The sequence below is a fragment of the Anas acuta genome, chromosome 28 (genome assembly GCF_963932015.1).
Source record: "Anas acuta chromosome 28, bAnaAcu1.1, whole genome shotgun sequence".
Lineage (NCBI taxonomy): Eukaryota > Metazoa > Chordata > Aves > Anseriformes > Anatidae > Anas > Anas acuta.
Genome location: NC_089006.1, coordinates 3,314,809 through 3,331,442, shown reverse-complemented (window position 1 = coordinate 3,331,442; position 16,634 = coordinate 3,314,809). Strand labels below are relative to the sequence as shown.

The 16,634-nt window shown below is 46.0% G+C and overlaps 2 protein-coding genes and 1 long non-coding RNA gene across 5 annotated transcripts in view; 1 reads left to right on the top strand and 2 right to left on the bottom strand.

Annotated features, from left to right (window-relative positions):
- Nucleotides 1-135: 135 nt before the first annotated feature.
- On the bottom strand, nucleotides 136-13,790 carry DAP3 (death associated protein 3). Of its 2 annotated transcripts, none has more exons than XM_068663061.1 (13): nucleotides 13,674-13,790; nucleotides 12,390-12,436; nucleotides 7,282-7,404; nucleotides 5,568-5,669; nucleotides 4,217-4,325; nucleotides 3,799-3,891; nucleotides 3,112-3,242; nucleotides 2,656-2,736; nucleotides 2,098-2,256; nucleotides 1,566-1,625; nucleotides 747-836; nucleotides 349-466; nucleotides 136-246 (listed from the first exon to the last, which is right to left on the bottom strand). In XM_068663061.1, the coding sequence occupies exons 2-13, from the start codon at nucleotides 12,429-12,431 to the stop codon at nucleotides 161-163; spliced, it is 1,194 nt and encodes a 397-aa protein (XP_068519162.1). In that variant the 5' UTR covers nucleotides 12,432-12,436; nucleotides 13,674-13,790; the 3' UTR covers nucleotides 136-160. The 2 variants fall into 2 exon arrangements, with proteins under 2 accessions (XP_068519162.1, XP_068519163.1); XM_068663062.1 differs by lacking the exon at nucleotides 13,674-13,790 and adding an exon at nucleotides 13,370-13,595.
- On the bottom strand, nucleotides 11,226-12,383 carry LOC137845655 (uncharacterized). Its single transcript, XR_011090244.1, has 2 exons — nucleotides 11,943-12,383; nucleotides 11,226-11,763 (listed from the first exon to the last, which is right to left on the bottom strand). It is a non-coding gene; the product is annotated as an uncharacterized lncRNA (long non-coding RNA).
- Nucleotides 13,791-13,852: 62 nt separating the features above from the next.
- The window catches only part of ASH1L (ASH1 like histone lysine methyltransferase), a 58,094-nt gene continuing 55,312 nt past the window's right edge, over nucleotides 13,853-16,634 (top strand). For both annotated transcript variants that reach the window (XM_068663027.1, XM_068663026.1), the window contains exon 1: nucleotides 13,853-14,048. The gene's annotated coding sequence lies outside the window, so the exon portion shown is untranslated. The remainder of the gene's footprint in view (nucleotides 14,049-16,634) is intronic.

Genomic DNA, 16,634 nt, shown 5'->3' with positions numbered 1-16,634 from the left:
CACCAGTGGGAGCCCACGCAGCCCGCGTAGGGCCCCAGCTGCAGCGTCACCGCCTCCCCCGCCGCCATCGCCTCGCCGGGCTGCGGAAGCGGAGGCTCGTCACGGCGCGGCCCCCCCCGACACAGACACCGGCTGCGGCTCCGCCCTTTATTTAACGGCGCTACAGCGGCCCCGCCAGGCGCTCCAGCTGCTGCGGGTTGGAGCCGCTCAGGAAGCGCAGCTCCTCCTTGCCGGCCTCCGTGCGCGCTGCAAGACAGAGAGGGACGAGAAAGGGCGCTGAGGATGCGGCTCCGCGGCCGCCACCCCCCGGCTCGCCTCTGCCCGGCCCTCGGCCGGTTCAGGCCCCACCTTGCTCGTGCTGAAGCCATTTGCGATGGAGGTAGTAGTGGTAGCAGCTCTCAAATTCCCGCTGGCTGTAGTTGGGAACTAGGACAGGGACAAAAGGATCCAGAGCGTCGAATCCTTCCTGGAAGGGAAGGGAAAGCAAAGCCTGTGGCTGCTGAGAGGAAGGCTGCTGACAGGCAGGAGCACACGGGCACAGCTTCGTAGCGTTGGTGGAGCTGTCTGATAGAATGTCTGAGCTCACACAGAATTAAGCAAAGGACACTAACGATGCGTATGATCTGAAGATGATTATAGAAAGCCTGCAATCTTTGGACCTACATACAGTTCCAAAACAAGGATTTTTATTTGTTTCCTAATGTGAAATAAAGGGAAGAAAAAAAAAAAAAAAAGACACAACTCACCTTTCCCAGTAACTCATGGGGCAAATATGCAGAACTTGGTTTGAACAGAGAGCCAGTCTGGCTAAGTGTTGTCACAATAGCACCTCCATTCTAAAAGAGATGTAGATTGCAGCACATTTTACCTGCAAACTTTGCATTTGTGAAATAGTTACAGATTCTAAACAAGTGAGGTCCTTTCTTCCCTGTTCTGTTATTTCAATTCCAAACTTCTGTGTAATAGACCCAATATAATGCTCCTAAGTATGTTAATCATGGCTATTCCAAGTATAGATGCCACACAGGAAAGAGAGCTAGTGTTTAAGTGTTGGCACTGAAACATGAATGCCATTTATGAGTAAGAATGACATCTGAAACATCTAAGAAACTTTTAAAAGAATTTTTCTGTACACATTTAAATCTGAAGACTACCTGAGAGATTAAAAAGCAGGGGATTGAAAAAGCAGCAGAAGGAATTAACCTCCTACAGCAAGAAGTTTAACTGTTTCTAGAAACTAAAAGTTCTCATTAGTTCAACAAAATCATAAAACAAAATGTCATTAAGAATTTTTAAAAACTGCTACCTCAGGAAAGTGTGAGCCAAACTGGAGTTTGGCATTCAAGAAAAGCATCATTACATATTTAAGCTGTTCTTATACTCTGGCACACATCTGCTGCTAGCTGATGTCAGAAATATTGATGAGATACTAACCCTAAACAGTCGCATTGTGCTTATGCTTCTCTTCACTGAAGGAATAGCACAATGTTAGTTTGCAGCTTTACACGTACCAGCATGTAACTTTGCTGCAAATAAGGCAGCCGAAGGTAAAGAACAAGACTCACCCAGTTATTCATCATCATCTTCCTTAGGTTGTACACTAGTGTCAGCTCCTCTGGAGAAACCTGATGAAAATTGTCTGGTATGACTTTTTTTTTTTTTTTTGCCAGTAGTTTTCATCCAAGAAATAAATTCTTCTCCCCCCACTTTAAACTAGAGTGGAAATATCTATTGGGTGCATCATTTAGATGCATTTTTTCCTTAGCTTTTACTTAGCACTATTCAGCCCTAGTAACGTTACAGAGAAGTGCCCAAACCTTTCCTACCAAAACACTACATATACATCCCTTCTTCTTATTGAGAGAACTTTCTTCAGAAAAAAAATGCGTAAAGAACATGTATTCTGCAGGTCCCTCTGAGCTAGCAAAGCCAAACCTGCATTTTACTATAGGTGACAAGCCAAATGTGCACCTCGCTATGTGTAACAAGTTCTACAGTAGGGATTACTATTGAACTTCAAACAATACACCCTCCCCTGCTCTCCCTTGCAGTACAGACATATACACAGAAATTTCATCAGAGCAAATCACTTCTTACAGGGCTTTTGTCTTCTTTTTTTAACGTAGTCCTTCCCCAGAGCGCGTTGACTCCGTCCACTGCCACAAGAACTCTAAACGAACCAAGATGACATTGCTGCTTTATCTCTTTCAGCACCACCCCTACAGCATCGCTGGCACTCCTCACTCGGGCTAAACCCTTAGAGTAGGAAAAGAAACATAACTCAGGTTGTTCTCATCAATAGATGATGTTGGCAACTCTGGGCACTATCTGTCCTTCCTAAGCAGTAAGGAAGATGTAACAACAGTCAAGTCTGTTCTTTCCTTTCAAAGGAGCAACCTGGTCTCATAGTAAACAATGTAGGAACTTTGAAGTTCTAATTTTTGCTTCTACCCAAGTTGGGTTTACATATCCCGTTAGAGATCCAACACGAATTCCATTATTGTTTATATGGAGACCTTGTTGAAAGGAAAATGTCTTCTGCTTCCTAGAATGTTGTTTGTAAGGTTTTTTAGAAGCAGTATTGTTTTACAAATGCAATAATGGAATTTTCTAATAAAAGGCAAATCAAAGCCAGAAACAGTTGTTACTCCTTACCTGTTCTACCACTTCACCCAGTGGTCTGCCCTGCTCCGTACTTTCTCGTTTGCCCCACACATATTTTTGTTGTGTTTTTATCTGTGTAAGAGAAGGATTAAATCAGGAATGAGGGAGCACAGAGGTAGCTTCACAGCTCTGGATGGCAAGATTCCTGCTTCTTTTCTGGAGTTAACGTCTAAAGCAGAATCTGTGCAAAGATTTCAGCTCAAATAGCCATCCCCAGAGGGGGATTTATAGTACTTCTTTTTCTACAAAAAATTGCATTCAAGTGATGGGTAGGGTTTGTATGCAATATGAGTGCGTGCATTAATACATGAAGCACTTCTCAAAAATGTGCAAGTCTAGATTTCATGTCCAGGTCTTCAAAGTCTGGAAGACCAACATGCACATGTAGTTCCTGAGATACGATCCTGTGGATAGTTCTTAGCTACTAACCAAGACGACTCTACAAACCTCTTTTAGAAAGTGCTCATTTGAGGTTTTGAAGTTCTTGAGCCAGGAAGATGCTTGCAAAGGCTGATCAAGTCGCTCCTTTTTATAGGAAGACTGCATAAGCTCCTTGCAGTTTTTCACCCAGAGATGAGCTGTAAGCAAAATAAAACAGTTGCCATTTTTAATCACAATAATTGTGTAAGTTGAGTGGACGGGTCTCTCTCTCTTATCCTTATTCTGCTACATAGAAAGAATATGCTGAAGTCTAGGTAGACTACATCAACAGCCTTTCCTTCATGCACCAGGTGGATCACCTTGTCGTAGAAGGAGATGACGTTGCTCAGGCAAGACTTGCCTTTCATGAATGCATGCTGACTGGGCCTGATACCCTACTTGTCTTGCACATGGTGTGATTCCATTCAAAATTACCCATTCTACCACCTTTCCTGCCACCAAGGTCAGGATGACAGGCCTGTAGTTCCCCAGGTCCTCCTTAGGACCCTTCTTATAGATGAATGCCACATTGTGTTCCACTTTATTTTTTTGGTGTTTTTTTGTTTTTTTTTTATGTGTGCTTAGTAAATCTTCTCCACTGCAGAAAAACAAAGATAATTGGCACTGGCCTACCATGCAGCTTTCTCTTGAAGCAGCATATTCCAGATAGGCAAGTGTATGTGATGTAGTTACAGACAGCATCAGTGGTCTTACCATCTGGGATGTGCAGCACCAGCCAGCCTTGCCTCGCGCAGTAGTGAACTACATGGCACAGGGTCATGGTTTTCCCTGTTCCTCTCTCACCATCTCCAACACAGTCTGTCAAGGAAAGTCTCCAACAAAACGCTAAGAAGCATTAGTTGACTGTTAATTGATAGCCATTCCCTCAGCTGTGCTGATACCACTGTTTATGGACCTTAAGTCAGATTTGCACACATTTATTTGTGCCACAGACAAGCTTCAGGAACTCCTCAGAGGATTTTTTGCTGACAACAGGCGTGATAGAACCACCCCCTAAAGACTAAACCACGGTACTCAGCAGTAATCAAATGTGTGTGATCTCATCATGTGTGTAATCTCACCTGCTTGTGTTTAACTTGTATTCTACTATCTAGTAAGTGATAAAAGATACAGATCACATATCTGACAGCTGGGTGGGCAAAGTTGGAGTTTTTCAGGTAAGTGAGAAGTTCCAAAGCTGGTTTTCGCACCATGAGGCAGGCTTCATTGAAGGTCTTCACCTGAAAAAAGGAACAGAACATGAATAAGAAGCCACATGCCAGCACACAACAGCTGTTCCTAGCATGACTCCATCTCTGACACTGCCAAGGGCCCTTCCCCGGATGGTTCCAGCTGAAGGAAAACTCCATTATGCCTTGGTTCATCATGACATTTTTGGTGTTACTCTATACGATCATCTCTAATATATTCGTAAGGGCCATTCTAAGTTCCACATCAAACTTCTATGGTAGTTATAACCAGTCTGCACTCCGGTCTCTCAACCTCCCAGACTAGAACAAATTTGTAAAGAGGTGATTTTACCAGAAATACAGCAATTTACACTAAGGTTCTTCTGTAATCTCAGGCTGAAAAAACAGCCAACTACTTTCAAATATAAAACCTAAACAATACTTTTGTATTTCTCAGTATTCCCAAGCCTTGGATAAATAGCTGTAATACTTCATCAGGCCTGTTATCAAAAAGCCAAGCATCTAAGATGTTAAATAATGTTTTCTTTTCACTTCCCATCTTTTCTGTAATATTAAAAATGTTTCTTACAGACCCAAGACTTGAATATTGCAAGCTACCAAGCTGTAGTAGTAGACACGCTCTCCCTTCTGTGTTATCTTAAGCCTAGCAACAGGCACATTGAGAAATTAGGAGGTTCCAACTGCAGTCTGAATTGGGAAAATGCTGAGTGTAAGAAAGCTAGTGAGTGCGAGACTAAAAGCATAGTGCTTCAGTAGTGTCAATGAATCAAAATATGACCACGCAGAATTGCTAACTTGGATAAGAAATCTGTTCCTAAAGTCAGTTGGTCTATGTTACGTGTTTACAAAGCCTGATCCAGTCATGGCATGATCAGTCTCACAACAGAAATCGATAAGCAAGATGTCTGTTGCTGATAAGATTTTTTCCTGAGCTACCCCATTTCATACAGAAACGTAATTGTGGAAAAATATTTCTGTAATTCATTATGTATTCAAAAGTTATAGGTGGAAAACATTGGAAGGAACGTTGCCTAAGGTAGAATCCATGTGTCCTTCTGCCACTGTTTTGGTTAGACTGACTTGTATCTTTGAGATGTAGAAAATGCTGCTGAGGACCAGGAATAATTGCACTCTTGCATATTTTTTTTTCAGCTCAATAATTAGCACACCTACCACTCTGTCTTATTCCAACAGAAAAGCATGGTAGTTGATGGATCAGTTCTTCCCTAGTACCAGTCCACTCCCTACAAATCTACTTTAAGACAAAAGTACCTGCTGCTGGAAACGGTAGGGCAGTCCATGTGGAAAAACAGCTTTCACCTCCTCAAGAGGAATGCTATAGTGGCGACCCTCGTGGTGTTCTGTGTGGTTGGCCTGGGAAGGTAAAATGCAAACTGTAAGGCTCCAGATAGCCTGATACCTCTTTTCTGCACCCAGAAGGCTTGTGAGGGTGCTCAATCAAAACAAGTAGATGTTTACAGTAAGTCAGAAGAACTTGAATATTAAATAAAGCAAGGCAGAAATAGTATCAGAAAATTACTGGCAGACGCTTAGGAAGAGTCTAAAGTATATCCTACCAGGCAATAGGCAGATTGCTTCAACTTGTGTATGAGCCATTGTGTTTCGTGGGCACCAGCAGCCCTGTGCTTTATGAATGTATGTAATCTGTTATTAGTCTGCTTCTACTTCTGACCACCGCAATACCTGGACAGTAATGTGATTGCCCTCAGAGTTGTCTGCTAGATTCAAGTGTACTTTAAGTCCATAACTAGATAATTTCACTAAGTATCTGTTACTTGATTAAGGAGTGTGTATCTCCATTTGACACAGACTAGCAGCAGCTGTGTTTTTGCATGGCAGCGTTATCTACGGACTAGAACAGACAGGCAGTACTCCAGAGATCATTTTTATTCTCATTTTCATCATTGACCTGCTGCATAACTTTAGGCAAATTTGTTCACTCTTCAGCTCCTACACCTGCAAAGTGGGTCAGTATCTTTATCATCATGTTTAGTCACTTTGAGTTTTGCTAATGGAAAGGTATATAAATACTAAGTCTTATTAAAAATTTAGTTTTCGGCTGGCCTTCTTAATCCATTTTTAATGGGTCTTTACTGTGCACAAGTATGATTGCACTTAGAACTATCAGGTTTGCTGATGAAGCAAGCCAGCGGAGCTGATCCGCTGCAACATGCAATCTGCAATACAGCAAGTCTGAGGAATGCTGAGCTGATAAATTAGTAAGCAATGGTGGATGTCGCCAAACATCAGCACGTGAAGCCAGAATGCCAAAGCCAGTTGCCTGGCAACATAAATTGTAGGTACAGGACAGTGGAGACAATTCTTGCCATCTGGACTCTCCTGTGCGATCTATAGAGACACTCCGACCACATGAGCAAGATCATCTGCATGCTGCTGTTTCCATAGAGACCCCAGAGGAATCAGCATTGAAAGACTCCAATTACAGAGGCAGCAGAAAAGCATCTCAAAGGCTTATTCCATTCCTTTATCCCACTTCATTTTGTGCTCAAGATGAAGAGTGTAAGGCTGGAGAGCTATCCTGTGCTGAAGTCATCTGGGGTGTATTTTTTATCCCCCTCCATAGGCAATTGGGGGAGGTTAGTCAGGGAAGGATAACCTTGGAGTTGAAATTAATGGTGTCTGATGACAAGCTAAGCCACATCTGAGGCTCTGCAATATACAGTCTATTTTGTCTACGCAACTATAGAGAAGGAATCAATACTTGTTCCTAGGAGCTTTGAGACAGGACCAGCCCTGCCTTGTTTTAAACTGCACAGACATTGCCTGTTTTCCTTTGGGCTGGGCATTATGGTCTAGATGCCTGTTACTAGGTCTTTGTGCTGCCTTCCCTGATGTTTACCAGAACAACCCAGTCCCAGCAAGCACTCCTGGCTCCGTTGCATCCACACGCTGTTGGGATGTACACACCTGCTGTTTGACAATAACAATCCTGGCAGTTACTCACCGGGTCAGACTCGTTGGTATAGAAAACTGCTCTTGGTCCTTCTGCTGGGATTTGGACATCCTGGCTGAGGACAGAACTGAAGCAATCTTTGGCTGCTGCATGGAGAGCATATCCATGATCCAACTACGGAAAGAAAAACGCAGTCAGACAACCAACTTCTCAGCAGTCGAAGACTGGTAGCAGTGAAAACCAGACATGAATTTGTTTTGAGCACCCACTGCATGCACATTGTGATAGGCTCTAGGTACCACGCAACACAAAGCAAAAGTCTCTGCAATCAGAAGAGGAACTCACATTTAGAGTGTAAACTCATCATGAAAAAAACAAGCACTTTAAAACCATATTTCATATTTAGATGCCTGCTTCTAAACTGTATCTGTTCACTTAGGTCATCTAAAGGGCCAAATCCTGCACCAAAACGAGTTATCCCCTTTGAGGTTGCTTAAGAGCACACGTACAGCCATTAGGGCCTTATTGCTGGGAAGTTCCCATTATGTTTCTGCCTACACTGATGAACAGTAGCTACTACCTTGAAAATTCAAGCTGTCTGGTAATCCATAATCACCTTAATTATTGAGGGATTAGCACAGCGCTGCCCACTATTTGATATTTATAATTACATTCCCTGCACTGATTTTCCTAACTGTGTCCCTGCATACAGACTCTTTCATTATAATACAGATGTGGCTGAGAAACTGAAACAGCCAGCTAAGCTGATTAATTCTTTTCTCCATAGACAGGCTCCTGAAGCATGCCCATAAAGCCTAGCCACAACAGGTAAGAAAGCGAGCAGTGGAAGGAGAAGCATTTTATTATGTTATAGTGCAAGAAAATATGAAAAAATTAGCTTCATCAATGATTAAAAAATGCTTATATTCCAGCGGCTGAGACCAAAGCGACCAAAACTGAAATTACCCTCCATATTACTGACTGGAACAGTTGCAGGCCCCGAGTATAAACAGAGCAAGTATTTTCCTATTTTGTCTGTGTGCATAGATGAGAGGAGTCGTAAACTCAAGCTTAGAGACAGGAACAGCTGTTTCAGTTCCACGCAGCATGATGCAATTCTGCTGTCATCCAAGTTTTCCTCAGGGGGTCATCTGAGAGCCACAAGGGCTCAGAAGAAAGTGTGATGTCAGATTACCCCACATCCCCCATTAAATACACAATGGACTCTTCATTCAGCATTTCAGCACATTATTAAAAAAAAATAGGGGGGGAAAGGAAGGAGTTAACAGTCTTGTACTCAATGCTGTGTACCTCTGTAATGAACAGCGGCGGTGTAAATATGGAAGAACAATAAATATTGATTTTTATCATCACATTTTAATACCATCTTCTCTTGTTCCCACGGTGTTCTTTTCCTCCTTAAATTCAAATGATCAATTAGGATATCTTATTTGACTATTTTAAGTGACTTAATTTACAGCCTGGAGCAAGACACTAAGATGCTAATTTAATACATGAATAAGTACAACGTGCAACTATTGTCACCTATTCACCCAGAACATTTCACCCCTAGGTCACTCTTAGTCTAGAAGTTCAGGCTCTCTCATTTTCTTTGAGCATTTTATGCTCTCGCCTCCTCAAATCACAAGTGGATATCTCAGGGCCATGTGTTCTGCTCATTTAAGAGAAAAGATAAGGTTACTGCACTCTGGGCATCTTCTACCTGCAGTACCACACAAAGCCTTGTCCCTCACCTGTGTTACACAGAATGAAAATTAAACTAGCATTAACTTCATGCTCTATGGTCAGTTTTTATATGCATCTAGATATAGCTCAAGAATTCAGTTGAACGATGCTTAATCCAACCAGTATTACCAAGAACACTTTTGAAAAATGCAACCTCACAAGATCAGAAGTTGGATTCTCTGTGGTACAAAAGCCCATTATTGGGAAGTCCTACAAAAGGAGTAGGAGGCAGCACAGTAAGACAGCACGCAAGCGTGAGATGGACTTTGTAATGAAGTCCAGTTCTCTGTTCTCACAGCCAGATATGCAGAACTTCTATTTTTTTTATCAGCAGAACAGACCCCATCTTTACATTACAAAGTCCTGGAAAGATACCGTGTTAGAATATCACTGGTCTGCCCCTTAGCATGACATCTTCCTCATAATCACTACGTAGCCTTCCAGCGGTTTGGAACTTTTCCACTGTGGACTTGAGATAATGCTGGGCTGTAGAAGCAGCTTCTAAGTACATGCAGACATGAAATCCTTCCTAAGTCTTCAAAGTGCTACCAAACCAAGGTAAGGTCCTAGAGTAAGAGAATTCCACTCTACTAACAGTTACCCTGGATTTGAGAGACACAAATTTGCATTTTGTGAATTACTGTGTTTACAAAATTCATGCATAGAATCACAGAATCATCTCAGTTGGAAGAGACCTGCAAGATCACCGAGTCCATCCTTTGACCTAACACTAACAGTCCCCACTAAACCATATCCCTAAGCTCTACATCTAAACATCTTTTAAAGACTTCCAGGGATGGTGACTCCACCTCTTCCCTGGGCAGCCTGTTCCAATGTCTAACAACACTTTCGGTAAAGAAGTTCTTCCTAACATCCAAACTAAAACTCCCCTGGTGCAACATAAGCCCATTCCCCCTCGTTCTGTCACCAGGCACATAGGAGAACACACCAACCCCCACCTCACTACAGCCTCCTTTATTGTACCTATAGAGAGCGATAAGATCGCCCCGAGCCTCCTCTTCTCCAGGATGAACAAACCCAGCTCCTTCAGCCACTCCTCGTAAGACTTGATCTCCAAACCCCTCACCAGCATCATTGCCCTATAGTTCCCCGGGTCTACCCTCTGGCCCTTCTTGTAGATGGGGACCACTGGGACCTCCCCTGATAGCCAGGACTGTTGATAAATGATGGAAAGCGGCTTGGCCAGCTCCTCTGCCAGTTCTCTCAGCATCCTCGGGTGGATCCCATCTGGCCCCATCGACTTGTGTACATCCAAGTGCCGTAGCAGGTCACCAAACATTTCCTCATGGATAGTGAGGGCCACATTCTGCTCCCCATCCCCTCCCACCAGCTCGGGGTACTGGGTACCCAGAGAACAACTGGTTATGCCGCTAAAGACTGAGGCTAAGAAGGCATTAAGCACCTCAGCCTTTTCCTCATCTTTTGTGACTAAGTTTCCCCTCGCATCCAGTAAAGGATGGAGATTCTCCTTAGTCCTCCTTTTTGTGCTGATGTATTTGTAAAAACATTTTCTGTTGTCTTTAACGGCAGTAGCCAGATTGAGCTCCAGATGAGCTTTGGCCTTTCTAGTTTTGTCCCTGCACAGCCTCACAACATCCTTATAGCCCTCCTGAGTGGCCCGCCCTCTTTTCCAAAGATTATAAACCCTCTTTTTTCTCCTAAGCTCAAGCCACAATTCTCTGTTCAGCCAGGCTGGTCTTCTTCCCCGCCAGCTCGTCTTTGGGCACATGGGGACAGACTACTCCTGTGCCATTAAGATTTCCTCCTTGAAGAGCGCCCAGCCTTCCTGGACTCTTCGGCCCTTCAGAACCGCCTCCCAAGGGACTCTGCCAACCAGTGTCCTGAACAGCTCAAAGTCAGCCCTCTGGAAGTCCAATACAGCGGTTTTACTGGTCCCCTTCCTGGCTTCACCAAGAATAGGGAACTCCACCATTTCACGGTCGCTCTGCCCAAGACAGCTTCCAACCACCACATCTCCCACCAGTCTCTCCAGAAACCTCCTAGACTGCTTCCTCTGCGCTGTATTGCATGTCCAGGATAGGTCTGGGAAGTTGAAGTCCCCCACAAGGTCAAGAGCTGATGATTTTGCAACTTCTGCCAGCTGCCTGTAGAATTCCTCAAGCGTCTCCTCATCCTGGTTCGGCGGTCTATAACAGACCCCCACCAGGATGCTTGCCTTGTTGGCCTCAGGCATAGGCACATCTGGATAAAACAAAGCTACAGAAGAGTACCTCTGAATGACATAAAATATCACTTTTAATGCATTATATATTCTGACTTTCTAGAGTAGCAAGCAAGACGTCACTCGGTCCCTTCTCCTGAACAGAAGACAATGCTTAACACCAATCCCATCACTTTACACAGAATGACACAAACACATGCACACATCTGTTCACTGTAGGTCTGCATAGTAAATCTTAGCGTGCATGCAAAGCTCTCACATTGTCGTGTCATCTTTTAACACAGCTTATCCCAACAACACAGAGTGGACTTTATAGTAAGTTTCCATCTGCAAAAGGATAGTAGTTTAACTCAGATCCCTGAAATGGCAGCAAACTATCACGTGGTACACAGAGATTAATCATAAAGTCATGTGCCATAAGGTGGAGCTGTTCCTACATGATGCTACATATAAGTCTCTAGAAAAGACTGCTGATTTCATACAGGCTGCCATGATAAACCCCACACTGTAACAGCCAGGATCTTGTCTCCGGAAGCAAGGACTTCAACAGTCTTCCTCTTCAACCGGTGCATAATCACTATGTACTAATGAAAAAAAAACATTTCAAAGCCAACAGAAAACTAAACAATTGAAATTCTTAGCTTTAGGAAGTCACTTCAGATATGCAACATTAATTCATTATGCTGCGTATAATATAAGGAAGCTTTACTAATAACATAGTGCTGCTGCAGTGTTGTGACAGAACTAATATTCCTACACCCACCTGAAGCACTAAGCCATCTTTGGGAAGCTTATCTTCCCACCAGCAACACAGCCTTTGTGAAAGATTGGTTCTTCTGCATCAAGAAAGGGCTTCTTCCTTTGTATTTTCCAGCAGTGCAGAGCAAGTGGGTACTCTGTTTTCTGGGATATGCTTGTATCCAAGATACAGACTCTTCAGCATTCCGGATGTTTCAGGATGCTAGACTCAGTCATTTAACAGGCATCTCACTGGAGCCAACTGCCCAGACTCACTCACACACTTGCTGTCCCACATGTTTACAGGAAGGGAGAGAAACGTAGGTATAACACACTCAGTGGTCTCTCTCCATAACGGGAGCTTGCACAGTCAGTTTATAAGAGACATCACTTTTTATAGTTGTAGACTGTTGTTCTAGGTCACAGGACAGCTGAAGTCCTGGAAGCAGCACCATGCTGCCACAAGACTTACCTTCAGAGGATGGCAGACAAACCTCTTCAGACTCCTCAGCATTTTTCCTGCAGAGACAGAAGTGAATTTTCCATTGTTTTGATTAATGTATCTTAGCCTGGGGCAGAATCACTCCTGCCCACAGAGGTTAAAGTCCAAGCACACAAATAATTCACACAAGCTCTCAGAATGTTCTACAGAAATACAGTTGACTATTAGTCAGCATAATTTGCCTAACTGAAAAAATATTGTTAGTTATGTTGCTATTTTGGAAAAGCATTTGGGGAGAAAAACAAGCAACTTATTTGATAGGTAAAGATATTTCATTTTTCTCAAGAGGAAGACAGATCCTTTTCCTGGGGATGGGCGTTTATTTCAACTGCAGCTGTTAGAAATGTAACAGCAAGGGCTACACAGCGAATACTTCGAAGAAACTGGAATAAGGCAGAGATTGAAAATGCTCCTATGCTTTCAGCTTCAGAATAACCACATATGAGTATCTACTGCTCAGACATCTTTGGTTACAACAGGAGGAAAAAAAAAAAGCAATTGTGATGCAACGGAGGCACAAAAGTAAGTACATCAGTTAAATCAACGCCGTTTGCATTCAAGGTCTTCTCCATCCACTTTCTTAGAAGAGAATGACAATACCCAAACGAGATGCTGTAAGAGTTCTTGGTTGTGGTTAGACACACGGTACAGTCAGAGCAAGATAATTACTCCGTAATTCCTCAGTTGGAAGAGCTGTCTCTGTGGGATCCGCGGTTACCTGCAGTGCTGGTGCTACGCACATCCAAGCGGGTTGGACTGCACAGAGCAATGTTTAAAGCTGTTAGCACATGGGATGGGAAAATACCCTCCCACCCAAGGACGGGAGTTTTGTCTGGTCGCTTTGCACTCTTTCACCTACGGCACAACGCATCTTTGGACAACAAGCTCCAGATTTTCTGCTTCGGGAATGCGGGAAGCCGCCAGCCCGCAGAGACTTCGGCTCATTTTACCTTGCTGCGCTTGCGGCGGGCAGGGGAGGAGAAATCCCGTCAGGGGAACGGCTCCCGGCTGTTTGCAGCCCCGGCTGTGCCAGTGACGAGGCGCAGGGTGAAGGCGCTGCCCCACACACACCTCGCAAAGCCCAAAAGGGCCGCAAGGTGCGCTCGCTGCGGCGCCTTTGGGGCATCCGAGCCACCTGACAGGACCCCGGAGCCACAGCGCGCGCTGTGAGGGCTCCTCTGGAGAGCTCGCCTCGCCCTCAGAGAGCAGCTTTAGGGAAAGGGGAGATGAAACCCCCCCCCCCCCCGCACTCACCTCAGGCGCCGGACCAGGCCGCGGCCCACACGCGCCCGCTACGGCTCCCCGCGAGGCCCAAACGCGGCGCGGGGCGGGCTCGGCCCGGCCCGGCCCCACCCCCCCCTCCAAGCCGGGCGGGGAGCTGGGGGCGGGGCCTCCGCCGGGGTGTGGCCGCGGGGGCGGGGCCGGGCGCGGGGAGGGGCGGGGCCGGGCGCTCTCTCGCGGAGGAGCAGGAGCCGCCGCCATTTTGGTGTCGCTGCCTCGGCTCGGAGCAGGGCCGGAGCGGCGGCCGCTGGGTCCGGGTCCCGCCCTGGCCCCGTCCGCGCTGGGCGGCCGGGAGGATGCGGCGCGGAGGAGCCCGGCCTCGGCCTCGGCCGCGTTGTCGCTGACACGGTGAGGAGCGGGCGGCGAGCGGGGACCGGGACCGCCTCAGGCCCGGAGCCCGGGGGGAGGGGAGCCCGGCCGGGAGCCGCCGCGGGGCCGCCCCGCCGAGCACCGGCGCCCGGGCCGCGCCGCCCCGCCCCGCCGAGGCCCTGCCGGAGGGCTCGGGGCGGCCCCGGCGGCGCGGCCTGCCCAAGGGGGGGGGGGGGGGATTCCCGGCGGCCGGGCCCGCGGCCGGGCCGGGAGGCGGCGGGAGGGGAGGCTCCCCGGTGACAGCAGCGGGGCCCGCGGGGCGAACGGAGCCCCGCGGGGGGGGGGGGGGCGGGGGAGGCCGCGCCGTGCCCCCGGTAGGGCCGGGCCGGGCGGGGGGCGCGGTGCCGCCTGACAGCTGGGCCCGGGGGGCGGCCGCCGGCTCGCGGGGAGCCCCCTCGGTCCCGGGCCCCGCCGGGCGCTCCGTGAGGCGGCTGTGGAGGAGCGGGCGGCTCGCGGGCTGCTGCGGGGGGGCTGCGCTGCCTGCGGGCCTCCCCCCGCCCCGAGTCGTAGTGAGCAAATTTCACTTCCGTTGCGGTTTTAATCCCGTTCGGTTTCAGGGGCGGTAATCTGGGATTTGGTGGGTCCTCAGCTCGACGCGTTTGTCAGAGCAGAAGCCAGCGCGCGTTGCTGTCCTTTTCTTTGTATTAGATAATCCCCGCACTTTGTAGCTTCTGCTTTTCCCCCTTGGTTTTGTGGTTCCTTCACCCCATTAATTACTTAGCAGAGAACCAGAAACAAGTTGGAATGTGGGTTCCGTGCGATGGCCTCAGGACACAGATTCGCGCTCTTGGCAGTTGTGTGTTATCAGGAACAAGTCAGAGAAACCAGGCAGTGGGATCTTGCCCTGGCTTTCCAGTCTTGTCAGTAGAGTTTGGGGCTGTTGACCCTGCTCTGTGTGCGGTTAAATGAATTTTCTTTGACTTTACGGCCATACATTTACATGTACTTAGTTTTCATTCTCCAGAACAGCGTGCCCTTTTGCATCTCGTGTTATTTGTTTGGGTTGTCTTCCTTGTGCTACTGGAGATTGCACCTGCAAAAGCAATGCTTTATGTGAATGTGGGAGCGTGTAAGATTTTGGGGGTTAATCCTGAAAGCTTTGTGTTTCCCATGGACATCCATGAGGACCTGGAGACCATCCCTGGTGTTTCCGGCTCTGCGTGAATGGAGTTGTTCTAGCAGCTGGTTGAACATATGGGTAGAGATGGGCTCTAAAATCATCATCTGTTTGCCTACTTGAGTTCTTAAGAAGCATTCTTACTCAAAAATGAAAGCTTTGGTAGCTTTTGTTAAACTCTATAAAAAGTAAAGGCAGACTGGCAGGGAGGACTCTCGTGCATCTTGCTTTCAAAAATAAAATTATCCCAACTTTTTGGACTCCAGTTATATTTGATTGCTACAGTCATCTGAAAAACAATGTTTAAGTGCTAATGAACAGCAAAACAATTGAAGTCATAGTTTACGAAAAGAAGAAACTTGTTTTAAGTTGTTTTCAGAAGTTTAAACTCTCTTGAGGATACCAAGAGCAGTTTCAACACTTGGTGCAAGATACAGCCTTATTGATAGAAGCTATAACGCTGATGTCAGAAGAGAAAAATGGAGATAGCGTGTGCAATTAAGTGGTGGTTATTCTGAAATAGGTGTTGTTGTCATATGGATTGTTGACTTGTTAAATTACTGCGCTGCCAGTGGCAAGAAGTGGGCTTCTGCCATTGTGGACACATCTCTTCCACCCCAGTGAGATCCTGTGTTCATTTCACAGCTTAAAAAAAATAAATAAATACAATACGCAGATCTACTGTGGCTGTTCTGTGAAACCAAAATCTTTATTTGTTCCTAATTTTCTGTATCACAGCCTTACCTGTTTGGCATCGTGGCTCACGTGGTTTGTGTGAGCGTCCTAGCACTGGCTTTTTGGCAGAACCAAAGGCAGCATGTCTTGGGTTTAAGGCAAAATACTGGCTTACTACGTCCTTTACGTCATTTTTACTATGTGGGTATAAATGACAAGTTGGAGTTCAGAAAAAAACATTAAAAGGCATTAGACCCAGGGATGTACCTGTTGGGAAGCTCCTGAATCACAAATTTAAGGGCTGGGAGGATACTGTAGGAGGATTATCACAGCATACGTTGTTCGTTTGGTTGGTTTTCATACTTTTTCGAGGCAATCAGTGTTGGCCAGTGTTGGGACAAACAGTACAAGGCGAAATGTGTGTAGTGTTCAGCACTTACAAATTAATTTGCGTATCAGTAATAAAACAACAAAATTATCAGGCAGGCCAAAATTCAATTTTGTGTTGCCAAACTCTTCAGTTAAGAAATCAAAAGAAATCCTGTATCTCCTCACAGAGCTGTTCTCCCACTAGAACATCCTTCTGAAGTGTCCTCATGTCTGCACTGTTTCTCCCTACAAACCGCAGGTTCCGCCACCTTTGGCCATTCCAGCACGAGGTCCCGACTGTCTTTGCCACTGACACTTTTGCAGAATATTCATTCCTGACAGAACAGGGGTTCTCTTATTTTATGTCTGTCAAAAACACATCCAGCAGATTATAATTGTAAAAT